The sequence below is a fragment of the Cyprinus carpio genome, chromosome A8 (assembly GCF_018340385.1).
Source record: "Cyprinus carpio isolate SPL01 chromosome A8, ASM1834038v1, whole genome shotgun sequence".
Lineage (NCBI taxonomy): Eukaryota > Metazoa > Chordata > Actinopteri > Cypriniformes > Cyprinidae > Cyprinus > Cyprinus carpio.
In genome coordinates this window covers 26,576,811-26,590,522 of record NC_056579.1, presented here as the reverse complement: position 1 = coordinate 26,590,522, position 13,712 = coordinate 26,576,811, and the positions used below count along the sequence as shown (strand labels likewise).

Below are 13,712 nucleotides of genomic sequence, written 5' to 3'. Positions count from 1 at the left end.
GAAACAAGCTTATAAATCACAGAGAATGAAGTGTTTTGAGAATCTAAAACTGCCTGTAGTTTTGTGTGAGGGGTAGAGTTAGAGGAAGAGGATACAAAACACAGTTTGTACAGTAGAAAAACCACTATGTGTGTGTGTGTGTGAGTGTGTGTGTGCATGTGCGTGTATGTGTGTGTGTGTGTGTGTGTGCGTGTGTATTTATTTTTATAAACATGTTTTTGTTTTGTTTTTATGAATGAGAAGGCCTCTAAAAGGAAGTTTTGTTAGATTTACCTCACAAACAAATTTGTCCTTAAAATATGGTTACACACATGGATTTGGTATTTGTGAAGCCATCTCAAACAAAAATAAAAGTGGTTTTATAAAAGAAGTGCTAAACTCAGGTTAAAACAGGTGTTATACAGGATTATCATACTGTGTTTTCCTGCAAGTGTTTCACTCTCCAAATTTAATGTGTATTTAAAGTTTATAGCTACTGTCCTAAATTTTGGTAACATGCTTGCAAAAGCTGCAAAGCTCATACCAATGAAAGCAGCACACATATTTAGTCTGATCATCAATACTGCCTCGAGGTTAAGCACCTCCTTTCAGTTTGCTAAAACAAATGTTGACTAGTTGATAAAAATAGAACTCCTTTCTTCTCTTTCAAGCTCGGTATTGTGGAAACTGCCACAAAATGACCTCAAAGCAAAGCAAGAACACAGAGTACAGTCTCTCTGTGCTTTTGGGTCAAATATACAGAGATGATCTGAGCTCTGTCTGACCTGGATAAGAGCGATGGCCTACATAAATAACTAGTCATGAATATGTATTAAACATGCAGATGAAACAGTGATAACATCAAAGAACACACACTCATGCGTACAGCAAAACCAATGAAGTTACTGGCTCATCATAAACCTCCCAATCACAGATGAACGCAAGCTCCACAACAGCTGCTAGAGGCTTCTCACACAGGAAACAGGAAATGGTCCGGGGTTTTGTAACTGACTTTTTCTCACACCTTCAATGTTCAGGGTTATAGTTGCATCTTATGAAGCGTGGTGAAAATGACATGCAGGGCACATTAAGGTATAACATCACCTTTAGAAGCTTGAATCCTTTGCAAGGTAAAGTCAATGCGCGCAGTGCTGCGTGCAGCTCCTGAATGTCACAAACACTGTGGATGTTGTTTACTTGTTCACACTCACACCCATGTCCATTAACACTGTCCTCTGAGTACACATCGCTCTGTTTCCACGGAGACCAGCATCAGACAGAGCCACTGACCACTTGGACCAAGTTGGTGGAGAAGGCAAAATAAAAATGTGGACATGAACAAAAGAGGTCACACTGTATTTTAAGGTCCAATTCTCACTATTAACTAACTATTAATTGTGGCTTTTGCCTTAATAAACTCCTAATTACTGCTTAGTAAGGTAGCTGTTAATTTTAGGTATTGGGTAGGATTAGGGATGTAGAATATAGTCATGCAGAATGTGTGCTTTATAAATACAAATAAACAGCCAATGTTCTAGTAATATGCATGCTGATAAAGTGGTTAATAGCGAGAACTGGTCCCTAAACTAAAGTGTTGCAGAATAAAAATAGTTCAAATGTGAGCTAAAGGCTGTGTTTAGTCGTGATGTACCAAAACTTCCACTCACTCTAACTGATGCAAATAAATTACAGATACACTACATCTGGTATATGGGTGGTCATAAAACAGATTTGGTTTTGTGTGTGTGTTGGGACTCTAATGTAAGATGTGCTGAAGAACAGAGCTCAGAATAACCAGATATTACTTTTCCTACATGCTGACGATATCAGAAAACACCTGCCAAGCAGCTAGGTTGTGGTAGAAATGCTGTGGATGGATTTAACTGATGGGCGAAGAAGTCAGACACAATTTTTGTCAGATAAACAGACATTTCAGACATTTTCATGCAGCAACAGAAACACTTACCATTGAGAACTTTATGTACTGCCTAATGCAATGCCTGTATGTATAAGAATAAAGTTTAACATAAGTCAATACTAGGAAACTACCAAATATCTATACTTTTTTTTTGTTTTGTTAAACATGACACAAAATTACATGAATAGAGTTTTTGCTGTTATAAAAATATGGATTTGTGAGCATTAGTGGAAATAAAGGTGTCAGAATAAACATGAAACAGGTCTTGGGGTGGATGAGATGAAGCAGGTGTGTTTGATTAGAGAGACATACAAAATGCGCATTGCTGATGGCCTCCAAGAACACTGGGATTATCACTGCAATATTACACACATAGGTGTGGAGGGCACACTACTAATCTGGCACATGTATCACTAGACCATTTTTGAAGAAGTCATATTTCTATGACTGTTTTTCAAGGATGATGTGGGAGAGTGGCACAGCTTACCCCAAACATACAAATGTATGTATCTTAATCTTGACAGTATGAATCAAATAGAGCCAGCCTTTTCTTTATAACTAGGATTTACACAAGCTCCAGTCTGGATCCAGAACACCTGAGAAGAGATGATGCCAACCCCTCAGAGGACCTCAGATGATGCTAACCCAGAGACAACATACAGAACTACCACATTTTGCTATAAGCTTGATTGCATAATTGCTGTTAATAGTGTTAATCGTCTGTTTGTTTACGTCTTTTATTGATTTTTCTGAACATTTCTGCCATATGCACATAAACTGACAGTCACCACTGATAAGCTACTACTAAATATTGTAGAAACTTAATTTTCTGTAAAGTTCCTTTGCAATGATTTGTATCGTAAAAAGCGCTATACAAATAAACTTGAATTGAATTTAATTGAATAGTAGTGTTTACACGTGGCTTGAAACAGTGGACAGGGCAGAGAGTGGGCTTTTGGGGCAATGAGGACTAGCACCCCCAAGTGCAGCTTCCAAGAGGGAGCACCCCAGACAGATGAAGAGCTTAAGTCTCAAAATTACCAATACAAGAAGGTGAGAGAGGAGGACAGACCAGCCCTCAAAGAGCTTCGGATCAACCTGAGACGAAAGCCTCTGATGTACTGAGGGGCACAGGGGGAAGGGGAGGGAGAGCAGGACACCAGGGCCACACATACCCCAACTACAGCTACTGACACCGGAGACTCCCCGTCAGGGATGGAGAAAGACCAGGGCCTCACCTGGGCTGAGAGCCTCAGCATGTGACTGGCAGCTGATGGTCTATCTAGGGAAGCAAGTGAGGTTTCTGGAACTCACTGCGAGGACACTCAGGCCAGATCTGAACATCTGACTGTTCTGAGCAAGGGCTGATGTTGGAACTTACATGGATGACATTTGAGAAAGTCAGAAACTGCCTGTAGGTGCTTTGAGTCAAATAACATGGGATTGTTGACATACAGTCAATGAGTTAAAGCAAGTAAATATTTAACTCAGCCTTAACACTTAGTTATTACTTTATCAAGTACTAACAATTCTCAAACAGATGTCCACGTTTCAAAGACTCGTAGCCCATAAAAGAAAAATCTCCTTCATGTCTCGACTGCTTCTCTGGTAATAAGATTGCATAGGGTGCATGCTTCTGTGTCCTGCTTCTCAGATGTTCCTCCTGAGAAAAAAGGCCTCAGTAATCTCACGTGTCTCCTCTAGTCTCAAACTGTGCTCAGATGTGTCAAGATGCCATGTGTGATCAAAAGCAGAAATGCGAAGCTCATATTCCTGATACATTGGTATCTGTGCAATGGTTACCTGGTTTATCTGGTGCCAAGTATAGTTTAATGTTGAAAAGGTTTGTGGCTATATTTTTGAAACTGTATGTTTATTGCCTGGCCCTGTATGTTTCTATTTAACCACAATTTTTGCTAATAATAATAATAATAATAATAAAATAAAATCAAAACTCAAAAATTGCCTTAATTGACAATCCTTTGAATGAAACAACTAATAATCAGTTCTACTTAGCCTTAATGTTTGTGGACTATAAAGAAAATAGGTTTCAGACAAAATGATCATGTTAACAATATAGAAAGGGACATAAAACCCTCTTTCTGAAAAAGACAGCTGTTTTAAATACTCCACACCTACATACTGCCCCCTCTCTCTGTCTCAGACAAGATCAGTGCACTCCTCAATAAAGAAACTTTCAAAGGTTTACTGCATCTGCTTGTAAACATTCACACACACACACACACACACACACACACACACACACACACACACACACACACACACACACACACACACACACACACACACACACACACACACACACACACACAAACACACACACACACACACACACACACACACACACACACACACACACACACACACACACACAACACCACACACACACCACACACACACACACACACACACACACACACACACACACACACACACACACACACAGGTGAGAAGTGGAAGTGTTACCTGTGAGTACTGTCTGCGGAGACTGAATCGCTGGACCATCCTGACTGACACGCACTGAACAACCAATAGAAGAAAACACTCTCTCACACCCATCTCTCTCTCTCTCTCTCTCTCTCTCTCTCTCACACACACACACACACACACACACACACACACACACACACACACACACACACACACACGTTCACCACAGACTTCTTTTGCTTTTATAGCTACTATATTTAAGCCTTTAAAAAAGTATCTTCATTGCACTTTGTAAATAGTGTTAGATGTTATTTATACTTATTGCAAATAGTGACAGATGCTATATGCACCTCAGTTTATTACAGTTTTTTTCAACTGCTCACGCACAAAATCCTTACTTGTCACACATTTTCTGAAAGCTGACACTCAAACAGCAGAAGCACACACCAAATCTACAAAACCATACACCAATTATCTGCCTTTGACTCAGTTTTCAATTTCACAGAACACTTTTTGAAAACACAACACACATCTAACAGGAAGTATCTTGATTTCCCTTTTTAAACACAACCAATCAAAATGGCACACTAATTCATCAGCGCTTCACACTTACTTCTCACATGTGCTTCACTGAACACCAAGCAATCATAAACACACATCCACACAACTACACAGTGATGATGTATTTTTTTGTACTGTGTAACACTGTATTCACAACCACAAATGCTTACAGTAAAAAAAAAAAAAAAAAAGTTGGTTTCAATCTTGTTTTCAACATCCCTCTGCAAATTACTTTCAATCTTGTAGAGAAATGCACACAGGAGCTCGTGAAAGAAGAGCTTCAGGTTTCGAATAACTGTGTGTATATGATATATCCAAAAACATAATATTATGGCAAAGGTGTTTGCTTTTGAGATGTGTTTGTGATATTTTGCAAGAGATGTGAGGCATTTTGGATTTTGTGTGTTAGATATAGTCTTAAAGTTATAGCATCCTGTTTACAGTTTTTTTCAACTGCTTACACACAAAATTATTACTTGTCACACAATTTCTAAAACCTGACACTCAAACACCAGAACCACACACTAAATCAGCAAAACCATACACTAATTTTTGGCCTTTTACTCAGGTTTTCAATTTCATTAAACGCTTTTTTGCAAAACACAAAACACAATTTTCTATGCAACACACAAAAATCTGACAGGAAGTTTCTTGATTTCCTTTTAAAAAAACAACCAAACAAAATGCCACACTAATTCATCAGTCCCTCACAGTTACTCCTTACATGTACAAACACTCATTGCTTTACTTAACAACAACCAAATCATAACTTTAGTAGTGGCCTATAAATAGGCCAAAGGTCATGTAATAGCTTTTGGACAATGGATGCAAACAATGCAGACAGAGTAAGAGGAGTTGGAGGGAGAGCCAGAGGATGAGTCCGACTAAGAGGAGTTGGAAGGGGAGCAAGGGGAGGAAGAGGACAAGGAACAAGAAGAGTGGTCTCAAATGAGATTAGGGCTACAGTAGTCGATCATGTGATAAACCATGGTTTAACAATGAGAGAGGCTGGACTGAGAGTCCAGCCTAATTTGAGTAGATTTACTGTGGCGGGTATAATTCGAACCTTTAGAAATGAGAACAGGTATGTAACAATCTAATGTAATGTGCACATGTTCTAATGTACACATAATAGTTTTTTTTTACCATAACAAACAGTAGGCCTATACTATAATAAAATATATTTTTACTGTAGTACCCTTGCATTCATTTACTACAGTGCATTGCATTGGTCAGAGAAGGTTCTTTCCACAGTGTCTGGCAAGAGAGAATATAGCATGTGACGTGGATGAAGTATTGTGGCAAGCACACACATTATGTTTGGTTTTACACTACATGCTACAACACTACATATTTTTGATGTGTTTTTTTTCTTTTCAAACTGTGTACACTAATACTACATTTACAACCACAAAGAGCAAAAAAAATAAAAACATAAATAAAAAGTTTTGGTTTCAATTTTGCTTTTGTTTTTACTTTATATATTCAACAGCTCTCTCCCAATTACATTCAATCATGTACATGTGAGCTTTTAAAAGAAGAGATTTAGGTTTTGAATAACAGTGTGTATATGACATAATCAAAAATATAACATTATGATAAAGGTGTTTACAACGTAAGACAAATGTTTGCTTTTGAAATGTTTGTGATATTTTGACTGTGGTGTTTCATTTTGAAAGAGATGTGAGGCATTTTGCATCTTGTGTGTGCAATTCTTGCATTTGTGTGTTAAGTTTTGAAAAAAAGAGAAAAAAACCTGAAAAAACATCTAACCATATTAAAAAAGATGTAATCATAAGGGTCAGACAGAGGATGGACACTGGTCTTAAAAATCTATGACAGCTCTTATTAATGAAAGAAACCTGAACTAACAGCTCCCTCTAGTGGAAAGGAGTTAGCAGTGCTACTATGTTGATTCAGTCTTGGTTAATTTTCTACCAGCACACACACACACAGAGAGAGAGAGAGGGGTTACTCACGGGATGTGTGAGGTCGGTGGACTGCAGGAACGATGAGATGATGAGCAGCGTCTCTGCCTCCACAGGTGTGTCAGTGTAGATACTGTGTGGCTTTCCTGTCAGTGCCTTCAGCTGGTGCTCCTGCAGGATGCCTGCTCTCCTCATCATAGCAGCCAGCGGCTATCACTGTAGAGTTCAGCACACACTTTCATGCCTGCTACTGCATTCTGGGCGATCTTTAATTCAGTGTAACCATTTTGATGAACTGCTCTAATTAGGAGTTATAGAGCCCAATTAAAGCACTAACACTGAACCTGTCATTCATCACTGGATGTGTGAGTCAAAAGAAAATCTATAAAGTTGGACCAATTTTGGAGAATTGGTCATGTATGTTTATCAAAGACTGTGGTTAGTCTGTTAAAGAAATATACAATCAACAGACTGCCTGAGATTTTTTATGGACTTATTTCCATTTTCAAAAAGTGCGGCACATTAATCTCTGGTGAAATATTTTCAGTTTGCACTAGTCATCTGTATAGTTCCCTAAACACCACTTAAAACGAGTGTCCACAAGAACATTTAATAGTGACCAATAGATCAAAATAGAAATCAGTAAAACAATAGTAATGCCACTCAATTAATGTTACAAAGCAGTGTTGATTCTCGATCACTTTTGTTGAAAGATCATTGAAAATACAACTGGGATGTCATTTTAGCAATAACATCATATTAACATACAGCATGTACCGCTGATTCAACAACATTACCGCTGATTACAGTTCTGATTCACCTACAGCGATGTAGAATCAACATCTCGGTGTAACTCTGATTCAGTGAGATCCACAGTGATTCAACATAGATTCAACATTAAATGAGGCGGCTGAAAAGCGATGTTGAACCAACATGACTTTAACATCAATTCAGTGCCATTAACACTGACACATCAGTGTTGACTTTGTATTGTATCAATCAGATTGATCAGTAAATGAAAAACACTGATAATGAAAAGATACGTTCAGATGTGACACAACAGGCAACACTCAGGCCAGCACTATTGAGCTCATGTCATCATGTCACAAATAAAACTGACCATGATGAACTATCTTCTTTGGTTTTCCTGTGAAGATCACCTGTCAGTTTCACATCATGATGTGTCAGTGTTACTGTCATGTGTTGTGAGAAAGCTGCTGATTCAGCATTGAGTCAAACTATTCTTAGCATTGTTTTTATTGTTTTAGGGTATGATTTACAACAGATATTAAAACCTAAATGTCTACAAATGTTTAGAATAAGCGAGGGATCTTCTGTCTTATACATGTGTTAGACAAAAGACAAACTCCTCAAAATATGCTTCTTAATTGAGCAACACAATATATAGCGGGGATCTCCAACCCTGCTCCTGGAGAGCTACCGTCCTGCAGACTTCAGTTCCAACCCTGCTCCAACACACATGTGCTTATACACATAATTATCTAGTAGCCCTGAACACCTTGATTAGCTGGTTCAGGTGCGTTTGATTGGGGTCGGAGCTGAAATCTGCAGGACGGTAGCTCTCCAGGAGCAGGGTTGGAGACCACTGATATATAGCATAAAACATCCACTATATTGGGATTATATTTCATACACAACAGACAGAGCAGGAGAGAGAAAAAAAACCCCACTTACCATCAGTCTGACATAGCAGAGGTCATTTTAAAGTGCTGGTACATCTTGAAAAACAGACACAAATAAAGCATTAAACAGTTCACTGATTAAAGTGACATAACATACAGCCAAGTACGGTGACCCATACTCAGAATTGGTGCTCTGTATTTAACCCATCCAAAGTGAACACACACAGCAATCAACACACACACACACACACACACACACACACACACACACACACACACACGTTCAGAACACATTCAGACTTACACAGTAGATCTTGCAAACAATACCAACCCAATTTACTAACTTTTTTTTTTTTTTTTTTTTTTTTTTAAATAGTAAGTTAATGATATTAACCAAAAACCCTAATATGAACTTTTTGTTTTTGGCTGGTTGTAGGTGAATTGAGTTTTTACTATGTTGGTGAGGATTTACATTCGGCCCCATCAGTGTAGGTTAAAGCTAACCCACACACAGAGCATTGCATCAGCCATTCACTGCTGTGTGAAAGTGGCATTGTGTGGAGCTGAATCACATCAATGGCTGCAGTGTGACAGCACCTCTGTGGGCAGAGATCCAGTGCATTCTGGAGAGGAGAGGAGGGTGGTACTGCAGTTACACGTGTCTTCTGTGAAAGAGGCTGTGCATCTACACACTGTGTGACCTGGATAGTGCTTCACAGCAGTTTTGTACACTATCAATTGCATCTTTTTATTGAGATTTTTATTAAGACACACGCACACATACTCTACAAATGTTCAGACTATCAATAGATAATACCGATTTGGTTTAAAAATATAATAATAAAATATTTGAATTGTGCAGAGATCACTGCCAGTGTACTAAATATTAGTTACAAATATTTTTGATCATACACTTTAAACCATTTGTTAGAATGCTTGTTAAGATTTTCATTATATATGTTTGTGAATAAGAATAGACATGGTAAAACATTAATGTAGAGTATGTAAATGTAAATTATTTAAGGGCTTCACATCTTTTCAAGGTTTAATTGATTTGATGTAACAGCTTAAGCTACTGAAGCTAAAACAAACAAAGATGTGGTTTAAAATATGTCTGTATTAAAAACAAAAACAAAACAAAAAAACATGGAAAATATGATACTTAACACAAAATATATTACTGGCAGACGACTTTACATGCATTATATTGACTTATATTCAGTTGCAAACTTAAACTGTGACACTTCTAATGCAGAGCCCTAACCTAACCTAACAGACAATGATCATTATGCATTGCTAATTTTCCAAAAAGGCAATTATACTAAAAAGAAAAGAAACAAGAAGTTACTCACATAGAACATGCAGTTCCCTCTCTCTTGTGCAGTCATGCGCTGCTTGAACATTTGGAGTCAAATAAAAGAGGAGACGTGTCATACTGGTGATCTGACCCACACTGACCATCAGTCAACCCACTGAGACTGTGGGCCAATGACAATACAACATTTGTGTGTCTGTGTGTGTGTGTGTGTGTGTGTGTGAGAGAGAGAGAGATTCAGATGATCCTGAAGCTGCAGAAACAAACTAACATGACTAACAACAGCCAGCATCGGGACACTGAAATATCCATCCACAAAATTTGGCCCAAACAAATTATAAAAGAGTGGACTGAAAAACAAAGTAAACTTGAATGTTATTTGGCCCTAAATAGAGACTACACAACTGCAGAATATCTGAGTACAGTGAAAGACTGTAAATTAAGAAGACAGATGACGAGGTACAGACTGAGCAGTCATACTCTGACTATAGAGACGGACAGATATCCACAGCACTGACCGCCCAGAGAGAGCCATATCTGCCCTTACTGTAATCACAGAGACACACTTCCTCACCAGCTGCTCTAACTATGAAGAAATTAGAAATAAATTTTATCCCAAATTTGAAACACTTTACCCTGACTTCAAAATGTTAAACAAGAAAACACAACTTCAATATTTATTAGGTGAAAAACAAGACTGTATCTTACTAGCAGCACGATACATTGATGCCTGTCACAAAAAGAGGGAGGAGTCAACAAATCAGTGATGCGCCTACACACACACACACACACACACACACACACACACACACACACCACAAACACACAAACATACACCACACACGCACACCACATTGAATTATAAATTGTTTGTAGAATTTTAAAATGTTATTTGTTCTACTTTTTAAATGTATATACATGCATGTATATAGAGTCAATGTAAACACTATGCTTTGGCAATACACTGTAACAATTGTCATGACAATAAAGCACATATTGAATTGAACTGAATTGAGAGAGAGAGAGAACAATACTACAAATGTATCATCACATCATCATCTGTATGAATATGTTTACATGTGGTTCAGTCCATTGCTATTTCTTCTTAGGATTATAGTCTGACAATGTGAAAAGTAAAATCCCTAAAATGTGTAAATTATTGTCAAGTACACAAAGTGCTTATGTTACAACCTACCTGTAAGATTCCAGCCTGAACTGACACTTCTGGACACTAGATGGCACTAAGTGCACAGGACTTTAGTTTCAGCTAGAACCGTCCAGTATACCTCAAAAAATAGAATTCACCTTTAAAGGAGCCATGTGTAATGTCTGGCAAAAAAATCAAGTCATACTCCACATTCCATACCAGATGGGGGCAGTATGCCTCAATAAAGTGAATTGGTTCCTACTCTAACGAGAAACGGCATAGTCTCTATGCTCCGCCCCTACCTTTACAACAACCCTAGAACCATAGCCGAAGCCTAAAGGACGTTTTGCCTCCAGAGGAACGTTGGGTGATGTCAAGTGATTTTGAAACATGACATCTTCAAGCTACTCCCCTTCACCTTTACCAGTGAATATGTTCATATTCGTTTTTTTCATATTACATTTTGAGTTGTATTACACATTATTTGAATTAAATTAATTTGACAGACAGCATTCTGTCAACATCATTGGTCAACATCAGACAGCTGATGTTGACCAAGCTAGCGCCAACCAACGTAACCAGAGCTGCCAACTCTCAAGCATTCACCGTGAGACACATGCAATTGACTCTTTTCACACGCTTTCAAAAACTGGACCGCTCTGAATATAGTGAGTGAGTGCGCGCGCCGCGGCCGGGGCGCTCTCTCTCTCTCTCTCTCTCTCTCTCTCTCTCTCTCTCCCTCTCTCTCGGGTTCATTATCATCGAAGACATTTCAAGCTTCTTAGGTAATGTTACATTTTTAGCATCAGCTTTGTAGAGAGACACGGGCTTTGGTAGATAACAGGTCGTGAAAACCGGATCGGATCTGTGGGTAAGTTATAGCTAGCTAACTATCAAACACACGCAGCTACGGTTAGCCATCGCTAACATTAGCACGTTTATCGAACATCCTTCGATACATTTCTATGTTATAACTTCCCGAAAAAAAATACGCAAACATATAAAACAAAACTTCTAATTGCGAAATACTAACAGCATCTTACTTACCAATCCAAAAGAAATGTTGCAAGTTCGGAGTCGAAGCTCATTTCTTTCAAGTCCATCAGTTGTCTCCAGCGATGGAAAGCAGTGCCGATGTTTACTCTGTTTTGGCTCCTTTTTCTTATCGGATTTGATTTGATTGTGATTCCGAGCGCGGTTTTGCTTGACATCAGGTTCAAGTACGCCCACAAGCCGTGCGAGTTATTCGTGTATTGCAGGTTGGCTGGTGGTTATGTTGCCCAACGCATATTGCCTCCCATGGCCGAAAACTGGTATTACGACACCTGTCGGGCCGTGGCTAGTAATGCTAATGCTAATTAAGGTTGATATCTCTGCAGCACTATAACTTGACATTTTTTTAATGACATCATCGCCCTTATTTCTTCTCATTCTTTTGATGCGTGTAGGTCATTTTTTGGATATTTTTACCTCAATTTTTACACATGACACCTTTAAAGAGCAGGTCATATGGGTTTTTGAAAAAATATATATTTTTGCAGTTTGTAACATAGCTATCCTTCAATGTAAACAGTCTGAAAAGTTGTTAATCAAAAAAGTGCATGATAAATAAAGATAATGTCTCTCAAAAGAAAGAGTTAACTCTTTCTGAACTGCCTTAACGAGCCGTCATGTTTGCAATTCTTCTGCCTGTTACCTATATACTATACGTCACAAGTTAAAACATTAGCATAATCCCCGCCTGCCCACAAAACACGAACACTCTGACCTGCACATAAACACTTTCGCTAGTTACTGTGTTTACATCATGTTGAGAAGATGCTGTGTTTTCAGCCACACTGGGCATTCTAACACAGTTCCCACAAGTGCACCTCAAATAAGTAAATAATAATAATAATGAATGCCATAAAACATCAAGTAAAGTACCACATATATAGTTTAAACTTAGCACTGAGAATCGTCCTGATCAAGTTGTTCTTGCGATTTAGTTTCTGGTTGAGCGACTGCATTGGTGTCATCGTCAGGCTCGGGATCGGGCTCGAATTGTTAAGGTAATGTCAATGCCATTTTTGTAACCTCACAGTCTCTTTGTTTACAAATAACCCTCTGGAGCAAAAAAATTAATTATGGTAATGGGCGTTTCGTTTCCGACACGCATTGTATTGCATTGATACTGTTATTTACACTACTAACTTTGATATGTTACAAATCCAGAATTCATTACAGTCTGACTTAAACCTGGTTCAAAACTGAATTTTCCTTTTAGCCTTACAATTTTCTATTATATTCGTCTCTAGGTGCTAATCCACCATCTGATCTGGATCCAGTTGACTGCAGTGACCATCTGATATGGATACTGATCAGATCTGGGTGGCTACGGTGAAAGTGATGTAACAAATGTTATGGGAAGTATTCCCAGGTTTGGCTGACCTATTTAATGCAGCCTAACAATCCTTTAATGGATTTGAATTACAGAAATGCAATAGTGTATTATGTGTAAGCCATGTTAAACAGATGGATCTTTAATCTAGATTTAAACTGACAGAGTGTGTCTGCCTTCCAAACATTGCTATTAAGACTGTTCCAGAATTTGGGTGTTAAATAGGAAAAGGATATACCACCCACAGTTGATTTTGATATTCTAGGTATTATCAAATGGCCAGAGATTTGAGATTGCAGTGGACGTGAAGGACTATAATGCAATAAGAGTTTCCTCTGGTCCCTTCCAGGACTAAAGAAAGGTCCCAAGAAGGAACTCAGAGCCTGCATA

General features: G+C 38.3%; 1 protein-coding gene across 3 annotated transcripts in view; it reads right to left on the bottom strand.

Annotated features, from left to right (window-relative positions):
- LOC109057541 (transmembrane and coiled-coil domains protein 1-like) overlaps positions 1-9,945 on the bottom strand; it is a 38,698-nt gene extending 28,753 nt beyond the window's left edge. Inside the window, exons 1-3 of one of the 3 annotated variants that reach the window (XM_042762981.1) lie at positions 9,833-9,945; positions 8,533-8,576; positions 6,889-7,053 (exon numbers count right to left, since the gene is read on the bottom strand). In XM_042762981.1, the coding sequence (XP_042618915.1) occupies positions 6,889-7,035 (147 nt within the window). In that variant the 5' untranslated portion in view covers positions 7,036-7,053; positions 8,533-8,576; positions 9,833-9,945. Of the gene's footprint in view, positions 1-4,384; positions 4,485-6,888; positions 7,056-7,960; positions 8,081-8,259; positions 8,309-8,532; positions 8,577-9,832 lie in introns of those variants that run through there. The other 2 variants (XM_042762980.1, XM_042762982.1) reach the window with 2 other exon arrangements.
- Positions 9,946-13,712: the final 3,767 nt, after the last annotated feature.